At 41.6% G+C, this 20,245-nt stretch overlaps 1 protein-coding gene across 2 annotated transcripts in view; it reads left to right on the forward strand.

Moving 5' to 3' along the window:
* Nucleotides 1-20,245, forward strand: part of PHYHIPL (phytanoyl-CoA 2-hydroxylase interacting protein like) — a 91,481-nt gene that overhangs the window by 67,615 nt on the left and 3,621 nt on the right. For both annotated transcript variants that reach the window (XM_050958612.1, XM_050958613.1), the window contains exons 2-4: nucleotides 8,661-8,857; nucleotides 15,161-15,335; nucleotides 16,778-16,895. In XM_050958612.1, coding sequence (XP_050814569.1) covers nucleotides 8,693-8,857; nucleotides 15,161-15,335; nucleotides 16,778-16,895 — 458 coding nt within the window. In that variant the 5' untranslated portion in view covers nucleotides 8,661-8,692. The remainder of the gene's footprint in view (nucleotides 1-8,660; nucleotides 8,858-15,160; nucleotides 15,336-16,777; nucleotides 16,896-20,245) is intronic.

Below are 20,245 nucleotides of genomic sequence, written 5' to 3' on the forward strand. Positions count from 1 at the left end.
CACCACTTCAAAGAGTAGGTCTTTATTCCATTGGGTGAAATTCACCCCTGTGCAGATCAGCACAATGACCTGTGCACCATTTATGTCGCATTTAAACCCTCAAAACTGGACCTCAGTGGAATTTAAGTTCAGCACCTGGCTATGTTTCGTCCAGTGTGCATATTATTATCCCGTAACCACAGTAAAATAATTCAGTTTGATTGCCCTATCAAGCTTTTATTGCCTCACTTAAATGCCAGTTTTATTTATGGGCTAAGGTTTTTTGTTTGTTCATTTTAATATGCTACATAGAAACCTGACTATTTGATTAATGTGAGTTAATCTTTATGTACAAAATTCCATCCTCATGAGTGAATTGTTTCTCATTAACAGCTTGGAAAGTGGCTTCTCTAGATTTTTTCCCTGCTCCAAATAGGGATATCTGTTTTCTGAATACATAGGTTCCAGGGGATCTCTGCAAGGGAGTGTGATCGGACTGAAACTGGGCACACCAATCGAGAGTCTACTGTTTTGAAGTTTGTCAAAATGCAGGCTATGTTAAAGGCAAAAGATATTCCATCCCTTGGACAGAGTAAATGATTTGATGCAGACACCTTAGATGCAGACACCAGACTGATGGATGGTTACATGTATATTCACATCTAAACTGTAACATTAAAGTCACAAACTGAACAATAAGTCATCCAGAATGCCAAATCATTTGTTGAGGCTCCCTAAAGGACATGTTTTCCAAGAGCCTATTAAAATTGCATTGTGGCTTAGGAAATATGTAATACTGTTCTCACATTGCTAATGGAAGATCACAAGAACTTGCACCCATGTTTCTCACACCAGGACTCCAAAATTACCAGAGATTTACCCTTGAGCAGGAAAACCTCAGAACCAGATGACTTGCCCTTATCCCTTGCAAAGGATGTCTTCAACAAGAAGTTAAATAAGGCAGTGGACCTGCACATGGTGGGCCAGATTCTGAAGTGGTGTAAATTGTAAAGTACACTACATATTGTTAAATAGGTGTCATTTACACACTGATGGGGTATGAGGATGGGATTGTAATAGGGGAAAAAGCCAACAGGAAAGTTTAAAGCAACACAGCGGGCCCTTTTATCACTTTCTTACACCCTTCTGTTGGTTGCTTTTTCGGTTCAACTCTTGCTAATATGTAAATTACACCCTTATTTGTACTGTTTTAGAGATGTATAATTGTCACCATTATTTATGTTACCTCTTCATTTGACAAGGTGTTTCACAGGAAAATTCTATTCCGATATTACAGTTTTTTGGCATATGTAGATACACATAAAATCCTAGCTGCAGATATGGAACTAACTATGAGTTGAACTCTAATCATGTGCCAGGGAATTATCAGTATGAAAAATCCTCCCACAGTCCTCCTAGAACCAGAACAGCAACATCTGGGTCCAGGGAGCAAGCAGAGGATAATTTTAAAAAATGTCCACTGGTCTTTTCCTGCATGGCAATCCATAAACAACAAATGGTATTTTGTGAATCCACCACACAGAAGAATTTCATCCTAGGTGATGATTATGTCTTCTTTTAATTGCCTCTGCTTTAAAGAGTGCCATTGCAATGGAATGAATGTTTCAGAAGTTTGTTTTGCTTTGAGAATACAAACAGTCATGCTTATTATTGCTGTAGGGTTTTTTGTTTTGTTTGTTACTTGTTGATTGGTGCTCATTATTTCATTGTAGTCAATCATTTCCAGGTACTGTTTTCCATGAATTTGTTTGACTGATGGATAATTCTTCATGTTTACACAGTGCATCAGACTGCATAGTTGTTCCTGTGAGAGGTGGCTGATATCATGCACGCTAAACTATTTGCATTAGGTATGGAGTTATGGGAGTGAAAGCATGATTTGATTCCTAATTAAAATCACATCAGCTCTGTAGCGAGTCTGAATGCTCAGTAGTCTCACTGCAGTGTGTCTGGTGCGTAGCCTTCCAGCATGAGCCCTTATTTTTAATGTGTTGTCCACATGATGAATTATATGCAAAATAGAGGTGGGGACATGGTATCATATATATGCAAATTATATAGGGACTTGCTTGCTAGTCATGTGACAGTTAAGTATCTTTCCATTGTTAATGCCTCATTTTAGATGCTTAATTTGACTGTTAGTGTAATATCAGAGCCCAAAAGCAACTATTATTTTATTTTTCCAGTTTTGTAAAAATTTCTTCTGTGTATATTTAAAAAAATGTATTAGAAGTGAATGCCTTCAGGGTCTCCTTGTGGATAACTTAAAAAGCCTTTGTATGTTAAATGAAAAATCAGTAGACAAGTTCTCCAGGTTGTGGACTTTGGTCTTTTGAGTATTAACGGAAAAGTGAAGGGTGCTTATATTATTAAAATCAGAAAATGTAGTTATTGTGTATGTACAATCACCATTTTTTCAGCAAGAGATTCCAATAGGATTTTTCTGTTTCAGTCTCCCACCACTTCAGACCTAATGGTTCAGCTGCTTGTTTTCCAGGTAGTGAGACCAATTCAAAAGCAGTCTCAGACATCTTTCAAGTATTTTCAGCTTGGTTTTATCACTTCTCAAGTTCTATCATTTGTCTCCAACAGTGGCAAGTGAAAGCCATGAATAGTCAACAGAAGCATCAGTGCTATTTTCTTTCTTTCACTCATAGCTAATTTCTGAATTGGGGATATAATGAAAACACTGAGTTAAGTATATATTTTATATAATTTGTATCTACTCAATTGCTGGCATTTTGGTTTAGCTGCAGTAGTGACAATCACAATTGCTTTAAAATTAATTAGACAATTTAAGTTGAAATTTAACTCTGAGTATGGTAGAGAGAGATAAGAGTGTGAATAGGAGCATAAAGCATTAATCTTGTGGTTCTCCAACTGATGTCAGTGAAGCTGGCATTTCCTGTTTATTTTGTGGCTTTGAGCATAAGATTTTAGTCCTTCAAAGTGTGAACAGTACACAAATAAGTAGCTTCCTTGGCTTCTCATGAAAGGATCAAGAATCTTTTGGACTGTTTACTTATTAAATAACTAAACTCAGACTTTCTGAAAATAGAGGTGTTTGTGAAATGTCTGGTCTCTAGTTCCAGGGTAAGACTCTAGTTCCAGGGGAACACTGGAGATTGGGTTCATTTGGTTATTAGTCTTTTCTTTTGAATTTTCAGCCAGAGTACATGTGACAAAAGTATTGTTCTCATGTTCCCCTGTTGCTGTTCCCAGTGTTGGAGCATCAGGAAAATGCAAAATAAAAGGGGTAGCTTTAAACAGAAGCTGCCCCATTTTAATTTTCAATTTACAGTTCTCCATTCCAGCATTATGTAAGTTATTTTCATTTTTGCCTCTAAATGATGTTTCAGCAAGGAAAGAACAAGTCATCCATAAAGAACTGACAGAGAGGCAAATACGAAAACAGCTGGCTACCAAACCATAGTGGTAAATTCTTTTTAATTGGGATTTTGGACTACTTCAGAGCAAGTATCTACTGGTTCAGTTGCAACTTCTGTTTGCCCTAGGGTTTATTTCCTTTTGTTAACCTATCCTTTGAGTGATTCACAACTAGATTTCAGCATGAATGGATGGGCGTGTATCAGTAACATCGTGAGATGAGAATAAAGGGGTAAATTAGATGCTGGATAGAAAAATCTCTCGAGTAAGTGACAATGGGAAGCTTTAAATGGAAATTTACAAGTGTGATTGGTCAATTTTAGAACCTCTGATGTTCCACTTGAGTTCCACTTAGCTTTTGCATACCCCTCATACTACCCCTCCAGAGGGCTAAATTTCATCAAACATGTAAAAGCAATTTGGGTGACGATATTGAAAACAGAACTTCCAAGTTCCCAACAATGAGGTCTGTTCCTCTCAGAGACTCTTCTTCAGTTTAAATAGTTGAAGCCCCATTGCTTGAGTGATTTAAAACTGGATTGAACAACATTACAGAATATATTGTAAGAAGCAATCCTTCACTAAACGGCAGGAAAATAGACAAACTAACCTAAAAGGTCTTTTCCATTTCACTTTCATCTGCACTGAACCTTATGTCAGTCTTATAAAAGTGAAATAATTGTTCTGGGTGCAAAGACCCAAACTAAGGAATATGTCCAGTTAACTAATCTGGTATAATATATACAGTTTACAGATAAGTAAAAGTAAAAATATTTTGGGGGCAGGCGTGGATATTGTAAAAGGAACATTGAAATCATTCTCACAGTGCACAGCTGCAATAAAATGGGAAAACTACCACTTTGTACTAGCATAGTTTTCGAATACAAATTGGAAATGTATATTGAATGTATTCTGTTTAACCATTGCCCTTTAGTGAATGGGATCAGAACTTGCTCGACTTTGTGTCATGCTCATATTGCTAATTGCGGAGGCCTTCATCTTGTAGTCTGATCTCTGTGGATGTAAGGATCCATCTGAACAGATCCAACTGCAGGTTTTGGGGTCTGAGTTAGTACTTGGAATCAAATGGCAGGGGCTGGTACTTTTTGAAAAAGAGGATCTGAGTCTATTCCCACTGTTGCAATGTTGTTCTGATTGGCCATGGTGTAAAGCACCATGACAGCCAGGAAGTTCATAGGTGGTAATAGATTTGTGAACTACAAAATACTTTTAGATTTCAACTGCAATGCTGCATATGTGGTATTGGCCACTGTACCAAAGAAAAAATATGACTGCTGTGAAGGAACTATAGACTGTCAAACATGATACCAATTCTTGATAATCTAACATGAGGGAAAAGTTTAGTTGACCTTCTTTTCTTTAGTAAAGGGGAGACTTGAAATTGTCTTAATAAAAACTATTAAAATTAATGAAGAGATGGATTGACAGTTGATTGCGATAAATCATTCGTACTTGTGATGACTTAGATAGCTAAGGATCTTAATGTAAATATTAGAAAATGACAGGTCAATATGCAGGGCCAGCTCCAGGGGCTTTGCCACCCCAAGCAGCCAAAAAAAAAAAAAAAAAAAAAAAAAGCCGCGATCGCGATCTGCGGCAATTCAGCGGGAGGTCCTTCGCTCCGAGCAGGAGTGAGGGACCCTCCGCCAAATCGCCGCCGAATACCTGAAAGTGCTGCCCTGCTCTGGAGTTTCCGCACCAAGCACCTGCTTGATAAGCTGATGCCTGGAGCTGGCCCTGTCAATATGGATTCAAAGTGAGCCATTGCATTCAATAAACAGAATATGAAAAATAGGAAAGAAAATTGACAGGATTAGCTCATATAACTTCAAGAGACACCTTAGGTTTGCTTCTGGAGAAAAACTGAATTGAAGGATTTAATTTTTGAAAAAAGAAGGAAGGTGCCATTCAGATCAACCAGATCTGATTGATGCCTTGATAGCCTTTTCCTGTTAGTAAAGTGTTTCACATACTTAGGGGTATTTATTCTGGAAGGCTGGTCTTAATGAAGAGTGTGAGTCAATAGTGAAACATGAAATATTATCATGTTCATAAACTGTGCCTCTTCATTTTTTTCTGACGTAGATAATAACGTATAAAATATACATTTACAATTCAGATGGGGGCAATGCAATGCCATGGAGGAAAGACCAGATCTCCAGAGACATCATGAGCAAAAGAGTGGGATGAAATAAGTATATGATACAGTAGAACGTCATGGCTTAGAATTGTTTTTTCAGTCTCTAACAAGGCCGTATTGTTTGCAGGAGATGTGTTAATTGTGTTTACAACTGCATGGTTGTTAATTTAGGTATATTAAACTCAATATTGAGTTAAGAAAAGAAATAGCAGTTTGCACTATACAAATGTTGACACTGGGAGTAGAATGTTTGCAACTTCAGTAGAAAAGATATGTTTGGAAAAAAAATATTATTTTTGGAAAGCAGCCTTTTTTCTTGTAACTGACTTTTGAACCTCAGAGGTAGGGTGACCAGATGTCCCAATAAAATCGGGACTGCCCTGATTTTGTGGAGTACGGTCGGGACGCCATTCGTCCCAATATTTTGTTTCCTGGTCTTCGGCGGCAATTCGGTGGAGAGTCCTTCAGTCATGGACGGTCTTCGGCGGTATTTCAGCAGTGGGTGCATCTGTCTTTGGTGGCATAGTTTATTACCCACTACTGAAATACCACCAAAGACCGTCGGTGACTGAAGGGCTCTCTGCCGGGTTGATGCCGAACTCCCGGACAGGTGAGTGTAATTTAAAAAAAAAAAAATGCCCCCCATTGCGGCGGTCCTGATATTTTCCCCTTAACATCTGGTCACCCTACTCAAAGGAGGGAAAAGAATCTTTTCAACCCATGCTGTTCTTTTTTGGAAACACCTTTTTCTACAGTCACATCAGTCTAAAAACAATGACCAGACTTGGAATTGTAAAGGTTCAGCTTTCACGTTCAATGCTGCACCGGTACAGTTTGTCAAGGATTCTGCTACCTTTACTTTATTTATCAGAGAAAAACAGCTAACAAAGCAGAGGTTAGGTATCAGAGGGGTAGCCCTGTTAGTCTGGATCTGTAAAAAGCGACAAAGAATCCTGTGGCACCTTATAGACTAACAGACGTATTGGAGCATAAGCTTTCATGGTGTCTTCCCCTCTGATACAGGACTCTTTACGAAGTGTCTTCCCCTCTGATACAGGACTCTTTGTAGCTTAAAGCAGAGGTTGTCATATTCCATCTTAGATTCCTAAATTCTGCTCATATCACATTTGTATTTTTAATTCCTAATGAACAGCTTATCATTTTACTAATGTGAACAATCAGGCCCAAATTTTCAAAAGCATGTGATCAGGTTTTGTCTGGGACCAACAGTAAATACATAATACTGATGCATAAGCACAAATATAGAATTTGCACACATAAAACAACCTTTGCTTTAGTGCACAAACGTGGTGTATGTGTAACCCACACACCTGGGTGTGGTGTTGTGTCCCATCTAGTGGCACTGAGACCACTGGGATTTCAACTGGGAAAACTCTAAAGCTTGGGATGAGCTTCCTCAGCTAGGGGAAGTATGTAACCCACACACCTTCTGGGTGTGGTGTTGTGTTGTCCCATCTAATGGTACTGAGACCACTTAGAGAGAGTTAAATGAGGCTGATTAACAGCCAGTTGGCTTTTAGGTCATGTGGTAGAGGCTCATGCTTTACGCTCCAGAGGTCCCAGGTTCAATCCCACCCGCTAGCAACTGGGATCTGTAGGTTTTACATACGCTCCTGTAAATTTAGATCCTGGTGTCCAAAGTCATGTATTCTGTCTAGATGGAAGGGCATCCGGGTCAAATTTCAGTGGTGGCATTATCAGGCAACTGGAGCGATGCTCCAGCAGCAGTCGTATTGATACAGTTTGGGACCACAGCTTAAAATGGTCAGGCCATGCCCCTCCGCACCATCTCCCAAGTGCTGGATCCTATGGAACTTACAGCAAGTGCAAAAACCTTGGCGGGGTATGGGGAGGGCTTTTGCCTTCCCACCAGCCTCCTCTAATTGGTACCACTGCCTCTAACCTGAGTGTAGTTGTCAGTGGTAATTCCCCCACTAACCTGAGTGTAGTTGTCAGTGGTAATTCCCCCACACTCCTTTTTTTTCCTCATCTCTCTATCTTCCTCCCCATCTTTATCTACTTGTTTCTTATCCTCTCTCTTTTCCATCACATCATACTATCCATCTATCTTCACTGCTTTTTAGCTCCCTGTCCTGTGTCCTTTTCTCTGTTTTCATCTTGTTCTTTTCTGTTGTTGATTTGCATCCCTCTACACTCTTATGCAGTGTGAGTCTGGCAAAGATCACCTCATCCCTTAACACTTGCTGGCAGTGCCACTGCAAGGGAGCACTCACTAGGGAAATACCTAATTTTAGTTCAAGTGTGGCTTGTGGGGTCAGTGGACAATTAGAACCAAGGGACAAATTGAGACTATCACAATGTCAGTATTTGATGCTCGTTGCAAATATGACAGTATCAGATTTTATATTTTCATGCCTCTTGTAAATGTTGAAAGCATTGTTTTATACTTGATGTTTGAGAATCACTGCTAGGACGAATTCCATTTCTAATTATATTTCTTACATTTGACCGGGGTTCTCAAACTTGGGGTTGGGACCCCTCAGGGAGTCGCAAGGTTATTATATGGGGGGGTTGTGAGCTGTCAGCCTCCACCCTAAACCCCGCTTTGCCTCCAGCATTATAATGGTGTTAAATATATTAAAAAGTGCTTTTAATTTATACGGGGGGTGGGGGTGTTGCACTCAGAGGCTTACTACATGAAAGGGGTCACCAGTACAAAAGTTTGAGAACCACTGCATTTGACAGTCTATAACTGCACTATGAAATTAAGTCATTTCTGGTCCTGTTAACTTTTCACTGTTAGCCATCACTTCATATATCTCTGTGGAACCATATATGTAGAGGGACAACATCTTTGTTGTCCAATTTACTATGATCTAGATTGTGGAACCCTTACTTATGTTGATGAGCATTTACTTATGTGAGTATTTCCACTGACTTCAAGGCAATAGCTTATGTGAGCAGGTGCTCTCCCCCGAGTATGACTTACAGAATTGGGCCTAATGTTGCTTCTAAGCTGTGTGTATATATTTTTGTAGAAGAATGGTTGGAAGGGATCAATGCTGAAAGTTGAAACAGTCATACTTTAGTGCATATTTGTCTAATGCAGTCAATGTTTATTTTTACACAGGGAATAAATCACAAGATAGTGGGATTGCAGAGATGGAGGAACTTCCAGTCCCACACAATATCAAAATAAGTAACATCACATGTGATTCTTTCAAGATTTCATGGGACATGGATTCTAAATCCAAGGACCGTATTACTCACTATTTTATTGATCTAAACAAGAAAGAGAACAAGAATTCCAACAAATTTAAACACAAGGTAATTTTTTATAAAATAGCAAACAATGGAAATGTGTGATCTTAAAATAAATAAATGTGAATGTCGTGACAATCCTTCTGACTTCCCTGGAAAGCCAGATGCTGAATTCACTAGAAAGCTGGGATTTTTAATATAGCTGATTTAAAAAATTTCCAGCAGAATATTTGTGGGAAAACTTTTTTAAAAGAAATTGAAATGAAACATTTTGATGATGTTAGAATATTCTGTGTAATTTGTATTATATTATAAATTCAAGTTTAAAAGTCAAATCAATAAAAAACATTTCAGTTTTATAGAAATTAAATGTTTTGAGTCAAAATAATTTTTTGAAAATTTCATTTTGCAGGAATATTGAAATTCTTTATTTTCATTCTACTTGAGACCTAAAACAAATTTTGAACCAGCAGGATTTCCTGCAAAACAGCAGTTCTGGTTCCCCTACAGCTCTTATTTTTTGTTATACAGTTTGTGCATTGTGCACCTTTGTGTATCCATGATGCCCTCACAACAGCAATATGTGTCTTCCTGACACAAGACTCGGTAATGGGAATTAACTTGTAGGAGGGTTTCCATCAGTCCTTCTCCACCTCTTAATGCTTGTTCAGAATGTCTTAGCACACTTGCTCATACATTTCAGCAGCTATGACTCGAATATTTGCTTTCCATCTTTTCCATTAGTTCTCTGTACAGTGGTACATTGAATTTGTTTGCACTCATGATCCTGTATGCCTCAACTCAAGCAAAACTTCTATTGACTTATAGTATTAGAAAGGTAGCGGGATGGACTGAGATGGAAGTCAAGGGAGGACAACCTTATCAAAGGCACAATCACCTGCTGGATTAAAATATGTCGGCAGGGTCCATAAAAGATGAGTGGTATCAGAGCACAAATACCCAGTGGAACAAGATCAGATCATGATATCTTTACTGTTACTAACACTTGTACCAGTTAGGGCTTATAAACTAATCAGGAAATGTTTCTGCTAACCTTTTTACCACCAAAGGTATTTTTTACCGTGACTATGGTTATCTTTATATTTATAACCCCTCCTCTCCTCCTCAGTTTTCCTGTCCTATTCCTTTGATTCTATGAGGATGGTTGGAAGTAATGTTTTGTGTACTGTAACCGGTGTCACTCACCCCGCGGCGCCTCCTGCTGGTTGTCCTGGGAATTACCTCAAATTCCAGCTCGGCGCGCCCTCTGCAGGCCGGTGATCCGCCGTTCGGCTACTGGCCCCGTGTCCTTCCCTGGACCCCGGTGCCCCTTTTATGTGGGGTTCTGCCCCCTGGCAGTAATCCCTTCCTCTTTCTTAGGGGTTTCCTCTCCCTGGGAACCCCCCACCCTCTATCCCCACTTTGCCTCAGTGTCTTGGCAATTGCCCAGTCATTAGCTAGTCCCACGCCCTGGGGCAGACTGCAGTATTAGCCTCTCATCATCAGCAAAGGGGGTTGGACCTGCTCCCTTGGCCTACCCCTGGGTTGCACCCTGCAACGCCCAGTACCTCTTAGCCTTCTGCTAGGCTGCAGCCTGGGGCTTTCCAGGCAGGAGCTCCCCAGCTTCTCTGCCTTTCCCCAGCCCTGCTTCACCCTAGGTACCTTATTTGGTTCCCTGCAGCCAAATAAATTAGAACAGAATTTCTTGTTGTTTATCTTGCTTTTGCATTGGTAGCCTTTGAAGTTAAATTCCCATTTTATGCTGAAAGACTAAACATACTTTTCTTCTAATAAAATGCTTTATCAGGTGGATTCTTGATTCTGGGTATCTCTTAATTCATGTTTTTTCCTTTAAATACAAATTAATATAAATGTGTTGATGTAAAAGCTATGACTGTCCAGAAAGGATCAATAGCAAATTAGTGTACCTGTTACTTCAACATTTAAATCAGTTTATAAACTGTTTATAGATACAAGTAATGTAATAAGGATAGGCCATTCTTTTTTTTTTTCCTCAGCAATTGCCTAGCTCCTCACTGAGGTAAACTACTTGGTCAAAAGGAAATGGATACCTGCTTTTGTAAAACTGCATGGGGTGGCGGTGTCAATTAAAATGATGGTTAAATAGGATCTGTTTAGTCTTGTTGCATGTAACTTGAAATATGTTGATGCTAATTTGGTTAACGAATAGGTAAAAGCTGGATTTTTTCTCTTCAGATGGATTGAAATAAGTACCGTAGATGGGTTTTAGGGGAGAACTCCAAGGACCATTATTTTAATAGCTTAATAATAGTACATGTCAAAGGATGTGTTTCATGTAATCTGTCTTTAGTGCTAAGAACAGTTTCAAGCCACCTGCCATATCTACAAATAAGTTTGTTTGAGCAAAGTGTTTAAGTACTCTGCTAAACAGGAATTGAGGATTACTCAGTGTGTTTAATATATTGACACATACAAAGCCTCCCATATATTATTAGTTGTAATAGTTTATACTTATAGGCCTTTTTCATTAGAGTATCTCAAAGCATTTAACCCAAGTGAGTAACTTATTTTACAGGTGAAGCAGCCCAGGCACAGAGAGATTGACTGAGCCTTAGTCTACACTTAAAATTTAGAGTGATCTAGCTAACATTCACATCCCTGAGTGTCGTAATTAAGGTGACCTAGCTCCTGGTGTAGGTGGGGCTAGGTTGACTGAAGATTTCTTCTGTCAGCATAGCTGTTGCTGTGTTGCTGCAGTTCCTGTAGAGTGGGCATACCCTAAGTGACTTGCTCAGAGTAAAGCAGTGAGTAGGAGGGCTAGGAACACAACTCAGTTCTCTTGACTTTATCTGCTCTCCCCACTGATCTATCCTGCCTTTGAGGCGGAAGGTCTTGACTCCCAGAAAGCCATAACAACATATGCAAATAATAGTTTATATTTTGAATAAAGTTTTGTTCTTGTTGTGTAGATGATCATGTAGCCCCTATGTGACAGACTCTACTCACCACAATGGTGCCTCCTGCTGGCTGTCATAGGGATTAGCTCTGCCAGCTGGTGCGCCCTCTCCAGGTGGTGCCTCTCCCATTGTCTCCTCCACCTGCAGCCCTGCCTCAGTCCAAGTACCACAGCTCTTCATGACTTCCCCCCCACCCTAAGCCCTTTTCGGAATGTGGCCCTGTGAACATGGGCGAAGGACTCAGGAGGAGCAGCAGTTTCCCCTTCAAAGCGCCACTTCTCTCTGTCCAGCTGTGCGGCTGCCTGGTGCTCCTCCTGAGTCCTCCAGCCACGCTCCTGCCATCTGCACTGCCCACCTGCTCTCCTGCGGGGAGGGGCACCGCTACTGAGCTGCCCAAGTGCCCAGCGCTGGGGACCCCCTGTTGTTGGGGGGGGTCCCATGCCAGGGTAACCTGTGTTCACTTGTAACTCTGCCCAGCTGGAGCCAGCCACACCACCAGCACAGTGAGCTGAGGCTGCGGGGGAAGGGGGACAGCAGGGGAGGGGCCAGGGCCGTAGTTTGCCCACCTCTACTCTAGAAGAATTTTAGTGGTACTATTTTACATTTTAGTGATATGAAGATGTAAAGCCTTCAGTGGCAAGCCCAAGAAGGCAGACTTAATGGGGGCAATAACCACCTCTATGATATGTGCACAGAAACTAGAGCCAAGACTAAGACAATTTTTGTACGTCCCCAGGAAATATGATAAGGAGGCTAAATAATGATTGAATCACTAGCAGGCTGCTGAGTCCATTAGCTTTGCTGAGTGCAGTCTGGCTGGAGTCCTATAACATCTATTTAAGATGAGGTATTGTGTACAGTCTAGTGCTGGGGACGGGAATGTCATTTTTTTTAATCCTTTCCTTGTTTTTCTTTCTCATCCTTGTTTTTCCTGCTTCCCTCTTGCTGTGTGTCACTTAGTTAAGGGGGAAAATCCCATTAGTGTACATTGTAGTTTTCTCAAAACACATTTCAGTCTGCACATTAAAAAATAAACCCAACTATTAAAATAGGAACATGCACAAATAAGTTTACCAAACAACCTTAACTCTTCACTGTCCCATCCTGCTCATCTGTTGCTGTAGGCTGAGCAGTGACATTATGATGAGGGACCTGTGGAAGCCTTTACAACTTGTGACCAGGGACATCTTAAGTCTTTATTTGCAGAGTTTGCTCATAGAGTCAAGAACTCTGAAATATGTGACTGGTTTTGTATGTCAATGGCTGTGATTCCTTACCCACGCTGCACCGCTGGCCTGGATTCTGCATAATGTTGTCCATTTATTAAAAAAGATGGTAACCCTATTTACAGTGGCGACATGCCCATGCTAAATCTCACAGTCTGACACTAACTTACAATTGAAGCGTCCCACATTGGGGGGTGGGAATCAGCCCCAAAATCATAGAAGTAACTGGCCTAGGAGCTTTCTCAGGCATGAGTTTAAGAGACTGGGCAATTGAGTCTTTGACAAAAAGCTTTTTTCCCTCAACAAATTGTTAATAAAATAAGTAATAAGGGGGAAAAAAATCAAGAGTTTTTAAATGAAATCTCTTCTCTGAGCTAATTAGTTTTCACTTTCTTGTTGTGTCACATTCCTGCTAGTTTTTCCATTTCCAAATAGTCCTCTTACACAAAGAGGGAAGCCAAAACCTGTTATTTCTAATATAAAAACAAACAGAAAAGAAACCTTTTTTCTTAAGTAAAAAAAATTGTTTCAAACGATGTTTATGGATCATGCAAAAACAAAATCTTGCTGGTTTTTTTTTTAATTTCTAGCTAGCTGGCAGTTGTGTTTGGATGAAGCTAGGTTATTTTAAAATGTCCACTGTTCATATGACAGCAGCCACTTTAAGATGCTGTGGCTCCCATCTGCCACCCATCCCGTGTGCAGGGAATTCCTTCCACATTCCATCGCATTTCACCTCCAACTCCCACATCACGCTAGTGCAGGGAATCCATCACCACTGTCTCTTGCTTTGATTCCCTCCTGCCATAACATCAGTGTAAACCAGTCCTCAATTGCCTGGATCTGTTTTCACCATTTGACCTTGATACGATGAATCCCTCATTCACAGCCATCCCCGGTGAAAGCAACCACTCTGCTCATTTCCTTAGGCAGCGGTTCTTTCCCAGCAGCTTCTCAAATGCAGATTCTCTCCCCCTCAGTCTCTGATCCAACAGTGACAGTCAGCCTTTGTAGCTTTTAATCAATGAATACTGACCATCTCTATTTGCTATTCTGCTTAATGGAAAAATTGTGGATACATCACAGCTCTTTTTTTATTTGGTGCTCTGGTAATACAAATAATACTAATTCTGAAATTACCTGCCTGTTCCCAGGCATGCTGTTGTATCTAATACCATTCAGCTTGCGTACACACAAATGGAGAATAGAAGATTACAATTAAGTTAATCAGTATTGCCTGTTTTATTATTATTGCACAGTTTGTTCCCAAGATCAAGGCTGTTACCATCTTCTACAGGATTTTGAAGGACGCAGAAATCAGCCATGTTTCCTGCATAGTACTGGCAATGAAACATTGTATACCATCTACTCCCTTGTGGCGAGATCTAAGCTGCAGTCCTTGATGTTGTGGAGTTCAAGCATTTCAGCATCTTGTGTGCTTTGCTAACTGCAAAAGAGAGCCTCCATCTTTGTTATCAGCACAATGTAGTTTGAAGCTCTGCCACAGCAAAACAACAGTAGGGGGAAAATAGAAACCAGAAGACTATAGTGATAGACTCAAAGCTTACAGCCCAAATTCCGCATAAAGCCATGTATTTGCCTTTCCCGTGTGCTATTTTTAAACAGGCTTGTTGTGATGCATTTAACACATGCAGCACTGGTTTTTGAAACATTTAAGCATCACTGTCTTTATCTTGTGCTGAGCTGTGTGAAAGGCTGGTCTTCCCTCATGCTGGTGTAAATCAGGCAGTATGCCAGTGAAGTTACATTTAGTTAAAAGCTGTGAGAGGAGACTTCTTTAAGCTTATGTTTTAACAGCCTTACCATTTCTTTAGTAAAATAGTGTATCACGCTCAAATTATGGTCTTCACCCCATGGGCTTGCATTTTTAAGTACAAATTGATGTCCTTGATCTATAGTGTGTATGCTATGTTGCAGGTAATAATATTAGTCTATATTCACATAGATCCAATATTAAAAGAATGCCCTTAGCTAAAGGCTAAATCTCACTCCCCTTCCTAGTGTGTGTGTCATCCTATTAACTTCAGTGTGGTACCTGAGTGAGAAAAGTTAGCAGAATTTGGGCATAAGGGGTTTAAAATAAGGTTATTGAACTTCATCCCGCCCCCCGCCCCAATTAATTTATATGACTTTCTGAATATAGTTTTGCTCAACTAACTGATCATACTTTTTTGTCCCATTAGGATGTACCCACTAAACTGGTTGCAAAAGCTGTTCCTCTCCCTATGACTGTTCGTGGACACTGGTTCTTGAGCCCAAGAACGGAATATACAGTAGCAGTGCAGACAGCATCAAAGCAAGTTGATGGGGATTACGTTGTTTCTGAGTGGAGTGAAATCATAGAGTTTTGTACAGGAGGTAAGATTGCTGGGAAAAGATACAGCACATAGGGAGAGAAAGAAAACAAACATGCTATATGAAAGGGATTAGTTTCTGTCTGTCAGCTATTGTGACACAGAATAATGGTCAGTAGTCAGTACCTGTCACATCTGGAAATGGAAGAGTTGGTTTAGGCGGCTTATTTTCTGTTAAAAAATGTATAAACAAACTGTGGCTGCTCCTTTGTTGGTGCCTAGTTGGAGGGAGCCACAGAGACACCCAACATGCCCCATCCTCACACACTGTCCTCCTGGTGTACCCGCATACAGATCAGTTGGTGCACAGACCATGAGCAGTTGTCCAAACATTGGACTTGGTGGCACTCTGGGTGCTTGGTGAACCAAACTGAAGCAGGGCCATCCTTGCATCAGTCTTTAGCCTCAAGCAGCTGTGAAGCTTCCTGAAAGCGCTCCAGGTGCTTCTGTTCAGCATGCTGCACCCAGCACCCTACGGCCCCTAGGCAGGCTGCCTGTGGAAAGTCTCAGAGCACCACCATCTCCACCCCACCCTGTCCTGTGCTCCAGAGAGCATACATTTGGCTCCTAATTTACTTACACACAGCTTCATTGGGATGAAATTCACCCCAGTACACAGAGCCTGCCTGTATGAAAGCCCTGTACTGCTCATTAAGAGATTTAGTGAGTCCTTGTTTGTGCTAACTGCACTGGAGTGAGTTTAACCCTATATTAGTTGGGTTGTATCAAAGCCCTAGTACTTCCTCTGTGGTAATATGTTGTGCTACTAGGTTGTAGGCACATGGGAATTAGGGAGCAGTTTCTAATGGAAAAAACCATTAGTAGGAGATAATGCTGACAACCCCTTGTGAAAACTACCACGTATCACAGTCATAGACTCATAGACTCATAGACTCTAGGACTGGAAGGGACCTCGAGAGGTCATCGAGTCCAGTCCCCTGCCCTCATGGCAGGACCAAATACTGTCTAGACCATCCCTGATAGACATTTATCTAACCTACTCTTAAATATCTCCAGAGATGGAGATTCCACAACTTCCCTAGGCAATCTATTCCAGTGTTTAACTACCCTGACAGGAACTTTTTCCTAATGTCCAACCTAAATCTCCCTTGCTGCAGTTTAAGCCCATTGTTTCTTGTTCTATCATTGGAGGCTAAGGTGAACAAGTTTTCTCCCTCCTCCTGATGACACCCTTTTAGATACCTGAAAATATAAGTCATAAGTGGTCATGTGGTCTGGTGGATGGGGATTTTGTGCCTGGCTCTTCCACTGACTGTCACTTTGGGGCAGATTTTTTGAAGCTCAAGTCCCAAAAATCTCGCCCTTTGCTGCTCTTTGCCTTCCCACCCTTTGTCTGTTTTGTACAAGGCATCAAAATAAATTTAGACTGTGATTTAGGAGATGATGATGTTTCTTTCTTACTAGCAGATATTCTTCTCTTCACAGATTATTCAAAAGTTCATTTAACACAGCTTTTGGAAAAAGCTGAAGTGATTGCAGGACGTATGCTTAAGCTTTCTGTTTTTTATCGGAATCAGCACAAAGAATACTTTGATTATATCAGGTAAGAAACAAACACATGCAAAATTGTCCACATTAAGAGAGTAATTCCAGCTAAGTATTAAAACTCTGTGCAACATAAAAATGTATATTAAGTAAAGACACAATTTTACAACAGACAGTCTGTGTACTACATTTCCAGTTCAAGAAGAGAAGTGACTTATTTATGTAAGTTTGTACAACTCAGCACTGAATCTGAATAGGAAATAAGTGTTTTTGGAGTCAAAACTGTTTTCACAGCACCTGCTGTAATGGCGTTTCAGTCCTGAGTAAGCCTCTAGGCACCATCATAGTCTAACGACTAAGTAATAATGATGATGATTGATGTACTAAAAATTCAGAATGATATTTCTGAAGATAGGGGATGTACAATTTTGTGCATACATTTGCCTGCAAGTACTTGATGTATCTGCATGTGCACATTGTACTCAAGCATATGCAACCTGAATAGTGTCATTTAAAGCCAGATGCACAGAGAAACGTAGGTGTTGAAATGTCTACTGGATCGGCCCTCATAAGCACAATAGCTAGGAATGCCTACTCTGCAGGGGCTTAGGCACCTGATTCCCTAGATTAAGTTGGCTGTTGACATGTTCAGTGGCAGAAACCTAAGTGCCTAGGGATTGTTAATGGTGGAAACTCCAGCACGTAGGGATTTTAGGTGCCTCCAGCGTTAGGTGGCAGCTGAGCAGAGGATTTGAGGATCACAGTGGTGCCTAAGAGTTGGATGTAGATACCTACAGTGGCAGTCAGGCACTTAATTCTTTTTGTGGCTCTATCCCTTACTGACTTTTGAATGCCTTGTTGTGCATCCTTAGTGGTCTCTTAACGTGGGTTTTTTGCTTATTTGTTTATTTTGCGTATTAGTGCTGAAGTTATAATATTCTTCTGCACAGGCAGCAAAGCTAGACAGTTATCCAATCAAAATATAGATGTCATCACCCCCAACACTAGAGGTTAGAGCTCAGGATATTGATTGAGCATGAAACAGTGTCTTAGGAAAAGACACCATGCAGTGGCAAGAGTAGTATTCTAGGAGAAAACTGGTTTGGGGGTACATTGCTTAGCTGATGGCAATGCAGTAGAACCCTGTTTTTGTACTGCCTTTCAGAGTGGTAGAATCTCTGATTACTTGCCTTAAAGAAATTTAAACATACTTATTTCTTATACTTTAGCATACATTAAAGATTTTGGGCCTGTTTCAACACTGCATTATCTCAGTTTTACTCAAATGTAACTCAGTTTGAGTGAAGTAACACTTACAGAAAACTGGAGCAGCTAAGTGCTTGATCAGGCCTTTGAGTTCTGTAGTAAGAGCATATCATCCTTTTGGAATGCCCAGGTTTACCTCATCCTCATACCTACTGGGTGGGGTCACATGGGTGAATCTTTCATAGTTCACAGTACGTGCACATTTGAGTTCACAGAGCTTTGAAAGCTCTGAAGGTAGCCAGATACGCGCACACACACCCCCCACACCCACACTGAGACCAGCCACCATCACGTGGATCCCCTGCAGAGTCCCATTGCCCCTGAACCCGCCAGTGAGCCCCTGTGCATCCAGATCTCTCACTGAACTGCCCACACCCAGATTGCCCCACACCTGGATCCTGCTGGGCTGAACCTGCCTACCCACACCTGGTGCGCCTGACACAGAAGGGCATGCCCAGTCCTTGCACTATGCCAGGGTCAGGTGCAGCCTCACTGCTGAGTCCCTGTACTGGGGGAAGTGGGGGCTTCAGGGTGATCTCCCACCTCAGTGCAGCCAGTGGCCTGTGGTCCCCACTGCCATGCTAGAGCCACATTCATTTATTGACAAATTACATTTCAGAATTTTGGTGCATAATTCCCTCAGGAATATAGAATACATGAAGATGTTCAGAAACAGGCAAATTCAGGGTCTTTTACAGTTGGCAAAGAATTTCTGGCTCAGAAGGTACGATGTGCTCTAGACTAAGCTGTTGGTGACCATCAGCATCATGTGTAACCCTTCAACTAGCATTCCCTGCCTCAAAGTGTTGTTTTGCCTTATGATTTAGAAAACCTCTGATGGGCTCCAGGGGCTTCTAAGTAGTAAATAGTAGTGCACAAAGTAGTGTATTTAGGGCTAGAGTGGGAGGGTTCCACTGGGGGTCTCAAGAGATTGTACAGCACACAGCAAGACTTTGGTCTGTTTACTAGGTAAACCTTGATCCTGCGACATCATTACGTTTTTTTTTTTTCAATGCGGCATATAATTAACATACACTTTAATCATGACTGCTTCCTTTAAATAGACAGCATGCAAAGTGTCTCAACTCCCTAGTGAATACTAACCTATAATTAGCCTAATTGGCCACAGGATGTCAGTATCTTGTCACAGAAATACAACTTCAAGCACATTTTTCAGGTTGCAGAGAAGGTGGATTTTATCTTTTTTTTTTTTAATTTGTTTAATTCATAATAACTTAATCTTCTTTTCAGACCCTATCTTCCCAGAGCATTGCTTCTGCAAATATAAAGATGGTGGTCTTGAGAGCATCAGAAAGCTTCTGAAGTTTACCTCACAGCAGGGCCACCCGGGGGGTGGGGGGGAAGCAAGAGGGGCAATTTGCCCCAGGCTCCGCAGGGGCCCCCACGAGAGTTTTTCGGGGCCCCTGGAGCGAGGTCCTTCACTCACTCCGGGGGGCCCGGAAAACTCTTGCGAGGCCGGGCCCCGGAGCTTCTTCCGCTCCCGGTCTTCGCCAGCGGGGGAGTCCTTCCGCTCCAGGGCAGAAGGACCCTCCGCCAGTGAATTACCGCCAAAGCGGGACCTGCCGCATAAGTGCAACCCGGTCTTTGGCGGTAATTCGGCAGTAGGGGGCCCTTCCATTCCGGGACCCACTGCCGAAATGCCCCGAAGACCCGCGGTGGGGGCCCCCCGCCACCGAACAGGGCCAGCTCTAGACATTTCGCTGCGCAGGGGGCGCCCTGCCGCTTGCCGGTCCTGTGGCTCCGGTGGACCTCCCGCAGGCATGCCTGCGGATGCTCCACCGGAGCCGCGGGACCAGCGGACCCTCCGCAGGCATGCCTGTGGGAGGTCCGCCGGCCGCCGACGGCCCCAGGCCCCTGGAATCCTCTGGGTGGCCCTGCCTCACAGCTATATGAAAAATTTTAGTCAGAAGAAGGTGTCTGATTAGAAATGGCAATAATTCTCAGGTGCGAGCACTATAGGTGATAAAGCCACTGTTCCGTATGCCACTTGAAACCATCGTTGACAGACAGTATATTTACCAATATCATGGTTAACAATTGTCTTACAAAGTAATTATGTAAGAAACACTAGCATAGCTCCCATTCACTTCAGTAGGAGCAAGGACTAAACCTGCTTTCCGT

Source organism: Gopherus flavomarginatus, chromosome 6, assembly GCF_025201925.1.
Source record: "Gopherus flavomarginatus isolate rGopFla2 chromosome 6, rGopFla2.mat.asm, whole genome shotgun sequence".
Classification (NCBI taxonomy): Eukaryota; Metazoa; Chordata; order Testudines; family Testudinidae; genus Gopherus; species Gopherus flavomarginatus.